A 17240-nucleotide genomic window follows, 5' to 3' on the forward strand; every position below is an offset into this window, starting at 1 on the left:
TCCAAGTCATTGTGAAAACGTGGTGTTAAGGCTAACACTGATTTTGTTGGGCTTAGAGTGGAACAGTGGCAATCACATCCTGTATCCACTTAATGAGTCATTTACAAGTCATTAACGTCATACTCAGGGACACTTTTGATAAACCTTTGACAGAACTAGCCCTTTGCTGGGCTTCCAGTCTTACTGCTGAGCTAAACTAACTGCATCATGGTCTGGATCAACAGAAGTACATTTCCAGGATAAGTGCCTGACGGGTCAGATCTCCCTCGCCTTCCACGCTCTCTGTGTGTTGCCGTTCTAAAACTCCGTTCTCTTCAGAAACCAAACAACTTGTAAAATTGTGATTGTGCAACAGGGCAGGCCTGCTTGTTTTTTTCAGGGAATATTGTTATTAAGAATATGTTTACGGCCTTTCCTCTCTAACTGTGACACTTTTGGACCGATGTTGCCATGGACAAAGTACACACGGAGATAAACTGGTAATGAGGTTTCCCCAAATAGTCAGCTAATTAAAATAACTCATGTTACTGGATTGTGTCAACAGGTAATGTAATTTAATATTGGATGAGGAGATTTCTTTAGCGAGGTGCAAATGTTCCATAAGAACAAGTTCCTTCTTGAGAATAGTCAGCAGAGCCACCGTCTCTGGGTGTGGAGCTTAGTCCCGCCCAAGAGGATTGTAATTGGTTTAAAGAAATGCAAACAACTCAGAGAGATTTTTTCTGTCTTATTCCAGAATGTATAAGTGGTGTAGCCCGACCCTACTCCCCAGCTCTGTGGAGATACAGCTGGAAATTTGAGACTAACCCCATCTTGACTCCAGCTCTTCAGCTCCACAAGACATAGTTTGCAAAAGTTCATATTTGTGGGAAGTGGGAACTGTTAAACAATATATCAAAAAACAATTAGTGTGGTATTAGATATTTGTTTTTAACACAACATTACAGAGCATAACTTGTTTTGACACTTTCACAATTCAATACAAACTATTGTGAAATTCTGGCCAACAGAGATGTTTCTCAGACAGCAGGACAGGACTCCTTTATTGACGGCCATCCCGTCATGTTGCAACGTCTTTGTGAATGTCTTCAGCTGAACTTGGCCCTCTCTTGTCAGAGCGTGCTTCTCTGGGTGCAGTTCAACACAGCTGTTTGTTTAGCTGTTAACTCTGACTTCTGTCTGCAAGGCTGATGACACCATCGGCCTGCCGCACTGATTTGACAGGGGCACATTTATTGGTTATGTTTTAACTTTTTTTTGATGAGTCATTGGGTTGTATTTCTTTTCTTCTCTAATGCTGAAAAAGGGTAGTAGTTTGGTGGAATATCTCAGCCACGTCTTCTTTTTTCCTTTCTTCTCTTTGTATTCCTCCCTTTGCCTTCTTAGTGCTGCTCTTTTCCACTGAGGCTGTCTGTTGTTGGTATCAATAGAGTGCCATGTGCTCTCTCTTTCTCTGGTTGGGACTGTCCACGATGACTGCATTATGGCTAGTTTTTATTCCTTGTCCTTTTTCTTTAAATTCATTAATGGATGTGTTTAACCCTTGTCTTGTCCTCCCAGCTAAAAAATAAGTAATAAGTTCAACATTTCTTAGCATTTTTCCTAGGTTTCTGGCACTTTTTTGACATTTTTGTCACTTTTTGTTCAGTTTCAGTTGTTGTTTTACCGATGTTTTTATTCGTTTTTTTGTAGTTTTGTTTGTCTGATTGTCCCTTTTTTGTCACAGTTTTTGACGCTTTTTCTAAATTTTTCCCTGCTTGTTTTCCACTTGTATGTACATCACCAACACTAAATTATAAACAAGGAGAAATATGCTATCATTTTGATCTCCCAAAATGTAATGAAAGAAACTCAAACTGATCTTTAATTTGAGCTGTGAAAAACGTTGAATGACCCATCCATGTTATTTTTGGGCAATTTAGTTGAAATAAAACCCTATATTTCTGATATAAAAACAAACAATATAAAGGACAACAGGGGGGTAAATAGAGGCATGTATACATTGAACTACTTCATTTATTACTTTTCTTATTTAACATGTAATTGACTGATCAAAAGCGACTTAGTGCATTCAACTATGTTGGTACAATTCCCGAAAGGCTACTTTTTTGAATATGCTACTAATAATAAGAAATAGAGGGAGAGGTTTTAAATTTGGAACTCTGTACAGTTTCTTTTTTTAAAGAATAGACTACTTAAGTAAAATACAAGTAATCAGATTCACATTACATGTATATTTTTGTTGGGTTCATGAGAATTTTGGGACTTGAAACAGGATCACATGCCAGAAGGAGCTTGAGAATCTCTGTGATAAACCACAGTCCCTTGGCAGCCGCGGTCCAAAAATATCAGAACTGTCCCTCATTAAAACCCACATTGGTTAACTACTTCAACCTGTGAGAGCATTGCTGGGCAATCAGGCTAATGTAACAGGTACCAGGGGAGCTGACAATAAAATGTTGGAGAAACAATCCCTGAGATATAGAAACACAACATTGTGAACACCTTGTCGTGGTTGGGATGTTGAAGAGTCTCAGGTATTGTTCCATGTTCTTGGACTTTCATTCCATACTCTCTTGTGTTCTCAGACATTGATTCCAAATGTTCAAGTGTTAAAGGCTGTTCAGACTGAAAACAGCTCTATGTTCAAACAACACAAGCCAGTTTGGTCAAGTTCATTTGATTTTACAACTCTGGAAACTCCCAGCAGCAATTATTTTATCTTTCATTGTGACATTCCGCTCACGTTCTAAAGTAATCCAAAATGAATGGCAGATACAGGACGTTGCATTGCAATGTGGCAAAAGTTCAGCAAGGCTCAAGTGTGTTTGTGTCATTTTCTAAACAGCATGTCAAAATGTACTGCACCACTATATACAAACTACTACAACGGCAAACAAACTCTGTGACCTGTATGTGGCTCAACCTTCCACTACTGTACATGTCAACATGTCCGGTGTGCTGCAGCTGTGAGCTTCTTTGAAGATGTTACAGACACTACTACATCTATCTTTGCAAAGTTCACGCCTCCCGTTCACATTCTTCCGGCGTTTCCAATCTCCTAAAACTGAGACATTTGGAAACACTGCTGCCACCATTGGTTTGCTGCAAAACGTTGCGTTGTAGTCCGGGCGGGCACAAAGCAAGAGTTTTGGAAATGAGAACGCACATCAGTCAGTCTTCTCAGTTAGGTAGTATATGTACCAGTAACAACTCCACCTCTGCTCTTACTTTTCACCATTGTAGTCCTTTCAGCAAAGTATTTTCTGTATTTTCAACATTTACATCTATGATTTCAGACAATCTGCTTCCTGTTTACACCCGCATGTTCATTGTGAGGTCTGGAATGGTCATGTGACATGTGTTGTCAGACGTGTTAATATGGACGCAGATTAGCTCTGCTACTGAAACAAAAACTTGTACGTGACCGGTGATTGTTTTTGTCTCAAAATTCCGCTTAAAAAGGAAAATGTAGTGGAATGAACTCACATGAGCAAATCCTGAGGGTTGTTCTGGTTGCAGTTGAGAGTAAGGGTGTCACAATAAAATCCTGCTTGTATTCATTAGTGCTGGAGCGTAATTAAGTACATTTACTCAAGGACTATGCTTAAGAACACATGTTGAGGTACTTGCCTACTTTACTTGACTCTTTTCTTATTCATTTTTTTAAAGGTATTTTTGGGGCATTTTCAGCTTTTATTTTTGACAGGACAGGTGAACATATGAAAGAAGAAGAAGGGGGAATGAAATGAAGCAAAGGGCCGCATGCAGGACAGAGTGGAACCAGAGCACCCTGCGTCGAGGAGTAAACCTCTTTATATGGAAAGCCGCTCGACCAACTGAGCTATCCGGCCGTCCAACTCTTCTTTTCATGCCACTTTCTACTTCTGCTTCAACTTCGACTACATCCATCTAACAGCTTTAGTTGATATTAACATAAAAACTTTAAGATTTTTGCACACTGAACACGTGAAACTAGCCAAAATACAAAGGCGTAGAAGTCCAGCTGACATGATAAGACCATTAAACACACAACTGTTTGGATCCTTTACACTTTCTAAAATAGAAGGATTTTTATACTTTGAGTACTGTTACTTTTAATCCTTTAAGTACATTTTCCTGGTGATACTCACATACCTTTATTTAAGTCACATTTCCAATGCAGTGTTATTAGTACTTTGACTGCAGTAAAGGATCTAAATACTTCTCCCACTGCTGGTATTCAGCTTTATATTTAGTTGAGTGACAGGAGTGGTTGAGACTTATAGTGCATGCTGGCCAGTTGAGTGTGTGTTTTCTCTCGAGGGAGGCTGCTCGTGTTTTGTCGTATTGCACGAGGCCCCACAGGGCAGCAGAGAGGCGAGGCTCTGACTCTAGCTTCTCCTGTTCCAACACGCCACCTTCAAAGGTGTCTGATAATTCCTGTCCAACCACTTCTGTTTACCATGAATGTCAGTTGAAAATAGCCCACAAGTGTCAAAAACAGAGCAGCCCGTGGCCCCTGATCCCTCTGCTATTTGTCTAAATATACAGTATTAACTTTTTTAATGAAATTTCCTTCTTTGGAGATACATTTCTGTCCACACTGTACACAAATGCAAATGGAATTGACAACATTGAATAACTGTAGGGGTTGTTACAGCACGGATAACACACAGCAGCATGTCTGTGTCTTGGCTGATGTAGCAACAAAGTAACAAGCTTCTCTTTTGATTTGTTCGTCCAGTCGCTAAGAACTATGTTGCCGCTATGCATGTCTGATTCCATGTGTCATTATTGGATTATTCCACTTTATTACAACTACTACAAGTGTATTGTTCCTGTGTTGGCTCTTATCCCAATACTAACACTGGTCTCACCAAGTAAAGTGATACGCTTTGGAAAACATAGCAACATTGAAAGAAGTCAGCTGATCAGACTGGTTGCAAACAAACCCTCAGGTTAGCCGAACATATTAAAACAGATGATTTAATTTAACAGATCACAGATGATTTAATTTAACAGATGCTAAACTATTACTAGGAGTTTACCTATACATCGATCTGGATTGATATATTTGCTCAACCATTGACTATCCAATATCATCAATGCAAAGCGAAAATATTGAAGCATATCGGCACCTTTATTTTAAAATTCCCATCCATCCATCCCTCTTTTTCCGCTTATCCGGTATCGGGTCGGTATCAAAATTCCCATATATTTAATATATGTATATTTATATTTCATGTAGTCAAACTTTTTGTGAGTTGATACATATGTATCTAAGTGTGTTGAATAGACATTAACTACGTCATCTAATATCGATCGCAGGCCCCTGATTGGCAATGAATGGAAATAGTATCGTGATAGACTTTGTGATATTTGAAGTTATCATATTGTTGTCCAAAAAAATTGATTTATTATCATATTGTGATAAAACGTGTGATTTACACGCCTGGTCATTACGCAAACTCTTATTGTAACTATTAGCCCAACTTCTCCGTGCAGGGGGGGATCGTTGTTGACATTTATAAGCTGCAGGCTTTAGATAATCTGGCTAAATTCTTGGCTTGTTTACAACCAGTCAAGCTGTAATAAACCAAAATGATCCTCCTAGTGAGACACTGAGCCTGCTCCTCTTCCCCCGCTGATTATTGCTTTTGATGACAGCATCACATAAAGAAGACAATAAAGTGCATGTCATTAGAATTCAACAGTGTTGTGTATGGGGCCTATTTATACAAGTATATCATTAAAGGAATAGTACGTTACTTTTGTCAGTCGGTGGCTGTAAACACTGCGTTTCTCCACGAGAGAGAGAGAAACGAGAGAGAGAGAGAGAGAGTCTGTCTTCTTTTGCTTTCATATTTGTGTTTCATATTTTCCATACATATAGATTTTTATAATTAATATAATCATCTTATTATTGTATTGTGTTTTTCTGAATATTTGGACGTACAGTATGTTAAAGCTTTGACAATGTTGTTATTGAAACTTTTAAGCTTCTTTGAATTTGAGAGAGAGAGCGGGAGAGAGAGAGAGAGAAAGCAAGCGAGAGAGAGCGAGAGCAACATTAAAACATAAAGTAGTCACTTATTATAATGCAGGCTATACGGTACGAAGAGAAAATGAAATCACCCTTTATGTTGGATGTACTGAAACAAAAAAAGTGCTTTTCTGTGCCTCAACACAAGGGAAAAAGCTTTGAAAAATAAAAATGAATGAATGCACATACACAAAAGAAACATTTTGGCTGTATAATCCAACTCTAGTCCGCATTGTATCTTGTCACCCTAAGACATGTAGCACAGGATGATTGCAGGTCAGCCACTTGATATGTTTGCGTGTGCCGCTCGGGTTGGGAAGTCACAGTGCACCTATTGTGAATCCTCTGCAGACTCGGTCTCTGAGGGAGGAGGCACAGGTGTGGCTTTCAGCAGGCCAAAGGCTACACAATCATTTCAAGATTCTTCCCTCATCAACAGGAAAGACTCTGCAGCCACACTAGTGGCTGCAAAGCTAAATGCTAATGTCAGAATGTTAGCATGCTCATGATGCCAATGGTAACATGCTTATGGTTTCCATGTTCACCATTTTAGTTTATCCTGTCGGCAGGTTCATATTTGCTAATTAGCACTAAATACAGGAATGCTGCTAGGAATGACACTAGTTCTGCTGCTATTTGGTCATAAACCAAAGTAGGCTATTGAACAAATGGAAATTTTGAGCTGATCATGGCGCTAGATAAAAAGTCCATAGATCAAGTGATTACAATTCCCCTTTAGGATGGCATGGATATGTGTACCAGATTTCATGGCAATCTACACACAATTTACACAAAGTTGCTTGTTAGCTCAAGAAGAGTAGTCAGAAAATGAGATAAATTGTGATTCCTCTGGGAAGCATTGAAGTCTGTACACAATTCAGTGCCAAACAATGTGCTGGTGGCGCTACAGAAATAAACTGTGAAATACCACCATGGATATCTGTAGCAAATGTCAATCTATCCAGTAAAAGGGAAGACATTTCAGTCTGGGCCAAGTACCGACTGACTGACATTGCCATTGATAGAACCATGTTGCTGGGAATGCTAAAGATCCTCCAGAAAAACATCATCCTAGATGACTAACTCAGTTGTAACAAAAAGCTGTTACATCAGAAAATGAGTTTATAATCAGATAACTTTGATCTTTTATCTTCTATCCAGCTCAGTGTGACGGGGCCTGTGTCTTTACGAGATTAGTGGCTCTGACAAGAATGTAGACTTCTTTTTAATCGTCATTAACAAAGAATCCTGTTCCTTTGTTTGTCTAGCCAAATTGTTAAGCTTAATCCGACATCTCTGTTCTTTGGTAACGTTGCTTTCAATCTGCAGCTTGGTCAGAGAGCTGTTGAAACCTGTTGTACGTGCAGCTTTACTACCCAACTTTATACAGGTGTGGCCGTCGTCTTTCAGTTAGGGGAGTTATCTCTGTCTAACTGAAGGTTTGTTATGTCTCAGTCTTCAAATCAAACCCAAACACTGGTATGTAGTCGTAATCCAAGTAAGAATGTTACAATTGCTAATCTAAAATCACTACGGGTGTTTTTATTCTGCAAGAAAAGTGCACTTGCCTTTGTTTCTGCTGCAAGACAAATGCCTCATTAAGAGAATGATGCCAGCAGAGTGTGGGTAAAACCAAGAACCTTGAATACGCTTTTTAAACTCATAAAAGTTTTAAATACCTGGTTCTTATTTACCCTCATAGGGTAACTTATTAAGCAAGGGTAGTAGGTGTATGTGCGTTTGTGTATTACTCAATAGCCAGAGTCATAAAGTTTCACTTCTAGGTGCATGTGAGATGTGTGCGCTGCTGGGCATAGCCTCTCCCTTCCTGACGGCAAACACAACTATCAGGTGTCTGTGCTCATTCCTTTGGGGCTTTTGTGCTGCTTTCTCGCCGTTCTCTCCGTTTATGTAAGTGATTGAGACTGCTGGCTGATCCTCTTTCGAAGGGGTGTCCTAGTGGACCGCCCTTCTCTCTGCTGGGGTGTAGCAAGAGGAGGTGTGCCTGTGTGCTCTGGCACAGGATACACAGTCCGATTGTAGATGGCAAATATGAGTCAGTATCCTTGGTATGCTAGTGTTAGTCATATCCTGTACCTGCACAGTGAAATCTGTCTGTGAGGACAGTTGGAGAAGCATTTCAATACTTTTGAAGGTACTGCTGCTGATGAAACATGCTCTAATGAATACATGTTCAAACACACTAACACAGGTTTACACTATTTTCAGAACAAGAACTGTAAGATGTGAATTAAGCTCTTTCAGCAGACTGTGAACAACCAAAGCAATAATGGAGGACTGTTTTGCAGAGAAGCAATTGAAGCAGAAATGCAGTACACAAGTGACTCATTATCAAACATTTAAAAGATCCCACTTCAATGGTCTTAAACCAGACCAACACTGACTGGGGTTAGTGTTACTGTATGCTTCTTGTTTACATCAGTGTGTATTTTAAAATCTGTGCTAACTTCCCAGTGTCAATAAAACAACTTACCAGTATACTGTACATCCACAGGTTGGTAGGTTACAGCCGTCTGAATTCATAGAGAGTATGGTCAATACACGTGTAGGTTAGATTAGGTGGACATGATCGAGTCTGGGGGCTGCACCTAATCTAGTGTCACCAAACACTGCACTCTGGATTTAAGACTGTGAGACAAGAGTTTTTGATTCATGTTGCAACAATTTGTCATGTCTGCAATTGCAAGATACAATGTAGAAATACCCCACATCAACATCGCATTAAATTCAACTTTTTTGTTGGACAACCATTTGTTTTGGCCGGAGCCCTCTGCTCTGGGGCCCCTGTCTGACTGAAATAAATAAAGGGGCTGTGTTAGGACAATATAGTCTGAACACAACCCTAGAATTTCCCCGAAAACAGTATCATCACTTCCTCAATAAAATGTAATTCTAAATTTAAACAGGTAATTGTGGCAGGACATCAGCCAGTTGAGAAAAAAATCAGGGGACTACATGTGTCATTATGTAGCACAGTTGGATTTGATAGGACAGGAAAAGGTTTATATGACTTCATTGGTTGGACTTTTTCATTTAACCTGTGAAGCCCAGTTCAGACCAAAGATTTGTGACAAGACGAGAGGAAACTTGAGACTACCAGCTCGCACCAAGGAGACGATAGGAGACTCCATAATAACGAGTCTTTGTGCTTCTGTACTAACTTCAGACTGTCAGGCTTTTTCGTAGTTTATTGTTGCATCTAATATGAATGTGGATAACATTGGTGATAGTGAGATGCTGTGTGTGTGCATGAGTGCATGTGTGTGTGCATGACACACGGGGCCGTGAAAAGTGGGACTGAGTACCCAGGGCCCTCATGTGAGGAGGGCTTAAAAAGACGCTATGGGAAAGGCCAATAGAAAATGCTTTCTACAGGGCCTAGAATTTTGTGCCACACCCCTGCTGACACACCGACGGAGAGCTGCATTTCCTGACCCGAGGGCATGTTTGCCTAGTCATGTACATCATACAACGTTTACACATACAAACACACACACACACACACACACCCACACATCCCACAGTAGAACTGTACTGTGTTTACACACATCTATTTATAGCAGCTGGACAAGACAAGAAGCTCTGAACAACCTGCAGATGTCTAAGAAAGTCTTTACTAAACACTTTCTATATATTATATAGCTTTCACTTTTGAATGCATGAACACATGCAACAATACACACACTGTTATTAGGAGTTAGCACTTTTTTTCTTTTGCTGCCTTCCACTGCTTTTTACTTTTTCGGTGCCCTTCCATGCGCCTCTCCTTTCTTTCACTCCTCCTTTTGTTCATCTTCGTCTTTAGTTTCCAGCTTCTCAATTTCTTCCCTGACTCCTTTGCTCCATTTGTCTTTTCATCCAATCTTTTCTCATTATTATTTTGATCATCTTGATATCATCTTGATAATGTTGATATTTGTCACATTTCCCCTCTCCTTCATCCATCCTTCTCCCTGAATAATAAAAGGAAGGACAAAGAAGGAGGAAGGCTGCGCGCACACACACAAACACACACACACACACACACACACACACACACACACACTCCGTTGCTAGGTTACTGCTGCCTCTTACTATACTGCCATTTCAGCCAATTGCATCATTTTTCGTCACAGCTCGAGGCGGAGCCTCAGAGGGCTCCACCGTGGAAGGAAGTGACTTGTGTTTATCAGTGACATCATTTCCTCTTGTGGTCTTATGGCAGTACTACACACACACACACACACACACACACACACACACACACTACAGCAGCCAAGGTCAAATCTAGAACAAATGTGTCGACACACTGACAGCATCTTTACCCCCCCACACACACACACACACACACACACACACACACACACACACACACACACATTATAATTCACATAGTTCTTTCCAGGGCACCTTATGAGAAAATATGCATTGTTAAACATCGCTATAACGATATTACTTGCAATAAATAAACAGATTAGTATTCTGAAAAAATGCAACAAATTGCAAAATTGTTTGTTCAATAAAACACTCTTTAATTGAACAAATTGAACATTGAACTGAATATAAAAGGCACAACCAATAAAGGCAGTTACACTTTAAAGTGTAATTCTTTTTCAACTAACAGAACGTGTCTCTGCGATGTATTTATCGGGCTAATTGAAATCGCGATGATAATAAAAATCATACACAGTACTGTGCAGCCCTATTTCTCTCAATTTTATAAAACAATCATCATTATCTTGTTTTGTTTAGAAATTAGGGTTTGTGAGGTGTATTTATGAAAATTGTGTTTGAAATGCATTGTCTATAATTTTTTTATACATATTTGCACGCACTGTTTTAGGGGGTATTGTTGGCAAGGAATTGGTAAAAGCAGGAGTAGGACTGCATGGGTTCAGATCACTATCATTCTCACAGGATTAAATAAGATTAGATTTAATTGAATAAGATCTCATTAGCAGAAAGGAGTTGAGGGATGGAGTATTTGTGTAGAGCAACATGGATGTTTGCTCTGCTCACATTTCCAGTTGTGCATGGATTTTTTTTAACTAAGAAGATAAACAGAAGGTTTTTGGTATTTGAATGCTTGAAACGCCATCAAGCAAAGGAAAACTGACATCACAAGCAGTTAATAAATGTGTTGGCATCCACAGACATTACTTTCACTGTAAACTGAACACCCTGTGAGTTTAAGGGAATAAAACCGACATACTTTCCAGGTTTTTTTACCACAAGCTGTCTGGAAGAGATGGAATATTGATGAACCACATGTGAAAATCCGGTCATCGGGACACTTTTTATCAAAATAAATCCTGCCTAGGGCCTGATCTACAGTCACGTTTATGACTTCAGTTGTCTTCCTAATTTATTTGTGTGAAGAGTTATTTTCTATTTATTTAGTTTATTTTGAAGTGGGATTTTCTTTTAAATGTCTTCATTAATTTTTGTATTTATGGTTTGTTATGAGGACACATCTGTTGTTTTGCACAGTTTATTAGAAATTAAGGAATATTTTGTATAATTTGTCTGTAACTAATTCTGTTACAAAAATTCCTAAGGAAACTGTGTAGTTAACAATGAAATCAGGAGTTGAGTGTTGCGTTACATCCCTCTTTTTGAACTAGACGTCTTGAATATTAGTCTTGAGGGGCTATTTTATTTTTTGAATTTTTAAAAAAAACAAATGGCATTTTCTTTGACATATTTGTCGACCAAACTGTTAGTGTGATGGCTATATAAGACATGCAATTACACAATCCAAGATATTTGACTTTTTCCATGAAATAAAAGCATTAACTCTAAATGTCTGGCCCTTGATGTGATTCTCATTTTCCAGTGTGGCCCCGTAAATTGATCCTAATTTTCAGCTTACAGCAGTTTGGAGCTCATGTGCAGTCAGTGTTGCAGACTGTAGCCTGGCATGTTAATCTCAGGTTTTACGTAAAAGACAGGAGAATAAGTCAGAAAAGGCCACAGTGAATGCTTGCTAAATGTCAGTGAATGATATCTTTGGCCAATTTATTTGCTTGTGCTGTCCTCTTGTGGTATATCACTGAAAGTGTTTTGACTTACATGTTACATAATTTGATTGCATCAGCTGCATTTATTGTTGTTTATCTGTGATCATTACATTACTAGCGTGTGTCTGGGGTCACAATAGTGATGCTTTAAACATGACTGTCTACCCATACAAGATTTCCCCTTTATTAGTGACTTATGCACAGTAGTTATGGTTATGGTTAGGGTTATGGCACTCTTATGTAGAAACCTTCAAGTAAAGTGTTCCTGTATCTTCTTTGCAATGTAAGGTAATTAAAGGCTCCAGATGTTTTTAACCATCTCTTCTCTTCTAATAATGGACAGACACTGCCTAATAGAAAAGATTTCCAGCTGCGGTTGAATGTAACTAAGTATATTTCTTCAAGTACTGTATTTTAGAACAAATTTAAGGTACTTCTACTTTACTTGAGTCTTTTTTTTCCATGCCACTTTCTACTTCAGAGAGAAATATTCTTCTTTTTACTCCACTATATTCATCTGACAGCTTTAGTTACTAGTTACTTCAAAAATTCAGATTTCTTTTTTTTTTACACAAAACAGATGTAATTTATACATGTAAATGTTTTATAATAAGTGGAACTAGCAGACAATATAACAGCCTACAAGTCCAGCTGAGATGCAACTGTTTGGATCCCTTACACTTTCTAAAATGGAAGGACTTTTCTATATTGAGTTCTTTTACTTTTAATACTTTAACTTCCTTGTCCTGATGATACTTACATACTTTTCCTTTACAGTGTGGTATTAGTATTTTTACTGAAGTAAAGGATTTGATTACTTCCCTGACATCACCCTTATCAGCAGTGACCTGTGACCTTTGATACCACAACCATTAACATTTTACCACACCACATCCCCCCACTCATTGTCTCCTCTCCCTCCCACCTCTGTCCATCCCGTGAGGTCTGCCGGCCCTGGCTGTCTCCTGTTCTGGTAGAAAGTACAGTAGGTACAATGTTGATGTTTTACCATCCTTCCTTGTGTTGATCTGTCCTGTCTGTAAATAATGCATGCCTACATCTTGTGTACTGCATGCCTGCATACCAGTTGGAAACCAAAGGATTCAGGCATGACAGTCTTGTCTAGTTTTGTTTTTGTTGTTTAGTTGACTGCATGTTAAATCTGCTGTTCAAAGACACTGATTTTGTTATTGCAACCAATGCCACCTCTACAAACCATAGATGTATAATTAGACCTGGATACATCATTCGAGGCGGAGCCCTATTCATTCCTATAAGAGTGGGTCAGTGGCGCATGAAGCCGAAAAAGTTCAACTTCTGCGTGTAAAATCGCCTACTTAATGCTTCTGCACTGTGTGGCCGAGAGAGCAGGGGCACTAGAGACCTCAGCAGGCAGAAAACTCCAGTGATAGCACTCCGCTACTCTCGCTTTGCCAGACCTTCCAGCAGTCTGGAAAGTGGAACGTCATAAATAAACTTTCCAAATGTTATCAGACCAAATGGATCAAATTCTGATAGTGAAACAAATCATTTTGCTGGGGTGGGGAACTGGCACCTGAAGTTAACACCTGACCACATACCAGATGCGGGCAAATTGGTGGGAAGCCAATTAGAATAATGTGATTCATAACTTATTTTATACCACTGTTGTGAGTCCAACAAAGTTCACCTGACCTGGGATTTGAGCTTAAAACAATGGGAAAAATAAACAATAAATACAAATATTCAAAAAAAGAAAAGTAATTTAGGTCCTTTAACTTAATTAAACCTTAATGACTTGACAGCACTTAAATGTGTATTCTTAACAAGTTCAATAAGAATGCTTTTGCGTTTCCTGTATTTCACCTTCATGAGGCAAAACAAATTGGCTGGTAAAAAGCATGTGTGGCTGGTGGATTTGCCACACTGATGCCGCCACAGGGGCTGGTTGCCAAAAACTTCGGTCCCTGGTTGTGACGTTTTTTTCCACTGACACCTTACAGACACCTCTTTCATCATGCAAGCCTATGGGGAAGTCTTTTTGGGCTCCGAGGCATCAGGTGATGGACACAGAAGTTCCACTGTTTGGCCGCTATGTCAAATTGGCTTCAAAGCCTGGCGCGATTCCTGGGGGCCTGCTACAAACCCTACAATGTTTTAAAACTTAACTGGGAACTGGTTTTCAATTATAGACGAGCTGGGAGGATATTTAAGGATTGAGGGGTGTTGTTTGGAACTGTCACAGAATAAGTGTGTGTAGCTCTAATGTGAGAACAGTTGACCAGAATATTGTGCCTTGATGTCATTAAAGGATATATCTGGTTATCACAACTCGGGTTTAATTTTTTTAGGTATATCCCAGGGTATACAGTACATATCTAGATATATACAAATCAGAAAACAAAGGGACTGAAAGAGGATGGACAACAACATAGAGTTTAAGCAAGAGTGCAGAAAAAAACAACCTAAAAATGGCCAAAAGGAAGAAAAAAAATTAAATTTCTCTACACAATAAGACATACATAAAATAATAGGGGCTGTTTATCTACTTTAGCACATCTACTTCATCACATTACATCTGACCACCTCATCTTCCATGTTCTCCACCTTTAAACATGAATGGGTCTCTGATTTGGAAGATTAATGTGAGAGAAGGTGACTTTCACAAACGTGTTTAAGGCTTTAGCATGGAATGACTGTCCTATTAAAAACCTCAGTAGACTAAACATATCATTAAAACTTGTGTGTGACAAATTTATGTCAAAATCTAAGCGTTGTCTAGTTGCTTTGTCTAGGAAGTGATTAGCAAACTCAGATTTTTGTCGTATGTATATTATTTTAAAGCGTGAAAGCATGGAAATGTACATAAGAAAATTCAGATGAAGTTGGCTTAGAATTGAATCGAATTGTGAGGTGCCAAGTGATGTATGTAAGTATGTTTATTAATTGAATTAGCAACAGAAACATTATACTCACCAAGTTATTGGCTGAGATCGGGGAACACGGTCACTTCCCTAAAAAGACGTCAGTGGAGTCCATTATTCATAGATAATTGAGAAATCCATCAGTGTCACCACCTTTTAACAAACCAATCATTTTGGACAAAAACAAGACTAAAATAGTCTGAAATGAGGAACTCAAAACCATTTAACAGTCAACAAACAAAAACAAAACAAAAAAATCACTGGTCCAGCTCATAGGTCCGTCTTGGACCTAAGTGGTTTACTTATAATAACAAACCAGAATGACCTTTCACCTGGACACCTTCAGTAGCATGCTTCTTGGCTGCATGAGGAGATGAAGTTTGTGTTGATAGAGATGCTGGCCGTTTGGAGTCAGACAATTCCAGGGATGGCTCTACAGCTGTTACTGATGTGTGCCTCTGTGTGTTTTGTCTCCCTGTCTAGGTGAATTCGGAGAAAGAGGAGGGTGAGGACAACGAGTTGAAGGATCCTGTTGTGTTTTGCATGCAGGCGGAGCACGCCGGCACCAGGACATACTACTTCAGCGCAGACAGCCATGAGGAACAGGAAGGGTGGATTAGAGCCATGAGCGAGGCTGCAGAGGTCATCATCCAGCCAACACAAAGGTGCTGTTCTCTCACACACACACACACACACACGCACGCACGCCTTGAGTCATGCTCGACATTATAGGCAATTGTAGTGCCAGTCGAATATAACCATGGCAATATTGTATTGGCTACTATGTACTATTCATATCTTGAAGCATTAGTGTGTACGATTAATGAGAGGCTATCTGAAGTCTAGTCTACATTCACGATGTTCCACTCCAGGGATTGCTTTGCTTCGAAATTCCGCTGGATGTCACTCTTTTCGGCCGGATATCCGTCCTCTTTCTTTGTGTTGGCGTTCTAATGTCTGGTAGATTTCTGAGGACTATTAACTGCTCCTCAGATCTGTCCAGAGTAAATCCAGACATCTACCTGGTCTATCGCTCCAATCTAAGTTCCTTCCTGAGGCTATTTAGCAGTGGCACCGTGGCTCCGTCTGACGTTTGGCATCGCCCGAAACATTTTTGATTGGTTTAAATAAATGCCTAGACACAAGAGCCTGTTCTCCTCCCATCCCAGAATGCTGTGGGTGCTAACTAGATCCTTCTCCATAGCGCTGTAGAGGAAGGTCTAGCAATGCGAGACAATCTAAGATCTGGCTGAAATCTTACTAAAATTATGTTTTCATTAGTGTATATTCACCTGAAAGGTCAATTTTTCAAGGAGCCTGCCATGCACCCCCATTTTTCTAAAGTAACCCAGGACCAGGGATGTATGGATACAGCGTTTGAGACAGAGATGGTGCTTTTTGGTTTTAAAAAAGGCCCAAAGAATGGCACTTCAGTGTGATTTCAAACTTTTGTTAAACAGAAAGCGCCATCTAGAGGGCTCAGAAAATAAAGAAAAAGCTTTGTTAACTGTATGAGGCTTCATTTGGCCACCACTAGGATAAGTGTTGTTCCTTGGCCTGGTGTAAAGATTTTCGACTTTTAAAATGAATTTGAAACAAACCAAAGTTGCCTATTTATTGTCATGCTCTCCTTTCCCTTATTATTTCTCAGAATGAACTCGGATGCCACAGATGACGTCAACCACACCATGGTGACCAAGGCACCCAACCCACAAACCCCGCAGCATCCACACTCACAAGCACACAATGAAATGGACAATGACTTCCCCTCCTACCCTAAACTCAACGGGGTGAACAACCTTGATACACCCCCGCCCTTCACCCCCCGCTCCGACCAGGAGGGGACAAAGGACTACGGCAGACGAGGAGAAGGCGGCGGAGTAGGCGGCGGAGGCGGCGAAGATGAAGGCGGAGGACCTGGTCCTGACCATGCCCCTCACCCGAGTCAACATCCAAACGGTTGGAGCAACTACGAGACTCGCAATGCCGCGCCCCTTAACAGCCACAGCCAAGCCCCGCTCTCCAGGAGTCACAGCGGACGCCGTACCCCTCAGGGACATCCGGAGGGGGGTGTCGGCCCAACGCGGGACCCCAGGGAGCAGCAGGACAATGTGGTGCTGAGGAGGGGCTTTGTGCCGCGGACGGCTCCAGAGAGGGTGGCCCAGAGGAAGAGCTCCATGGCCCAGCTGCAGCAGTGGGTCAACCAGCGGCGGGGCATGGCCTCACAGGAGGACCTCACCAGGTACTACAGGGGGGGACCGTGACACCTGTCTCTCTCTCTCTCTCTCACTC

At 40.3% G+C, this 17240-nt stretch overlaps 1 protein-coding gene across 21 annotated transcripts in view; it reads left to right on the forward strand.

Moving 5' to 3' along the window:
- plekha6 (pleckstrin homology domain containing, family A member 6) overlaps positions 1–17240 on the forward strand; it is an 82504-nt gene that overhangs the window by 40624 nt on the left and 24640 nt on the right. For 16 of the 21 annotated variants that reach the window (XR_004656304.1, XM_034869139.1, XM_034869138.1 and 13 more), the window contains 2 exons: positions 15432–15613; positions 16600–17190. Coding sequence is in view for 20 of the 21 variants with exons in the window: in XM_034869139.1 (XP_034725030.1) it covers positions 15432–15613; positions 16600–17190 (773 nt within the window). In the remaining variant the exon portion in view is untranslated. The remainder of the gene's footprint in view (positions 1–15431; positions 15614–16599; positions 17191–17240) is intronic. The other 5 variants (XM_034869136.1, XM_034869150.1, XM_034869152.1 and 2 more) reach the window with 1 other exon arrangement.

This window comes from Etheostoma cragini, chromosome 4, assembly GCF_013103735.1.
Source record: "Etheostoma cragini isolate CJK2018 chromosome 4, CSU_Ecrag_1.0, whole genome shotgun sequence".
In the NCBI taxonomy this organism is placed as follows: domain Eukaryota; kingdom Metazoa; phylum Chordata; class Actinopteri; order Perciformes; family Percidae; genus Etheostoma; species Etheostoma cragini.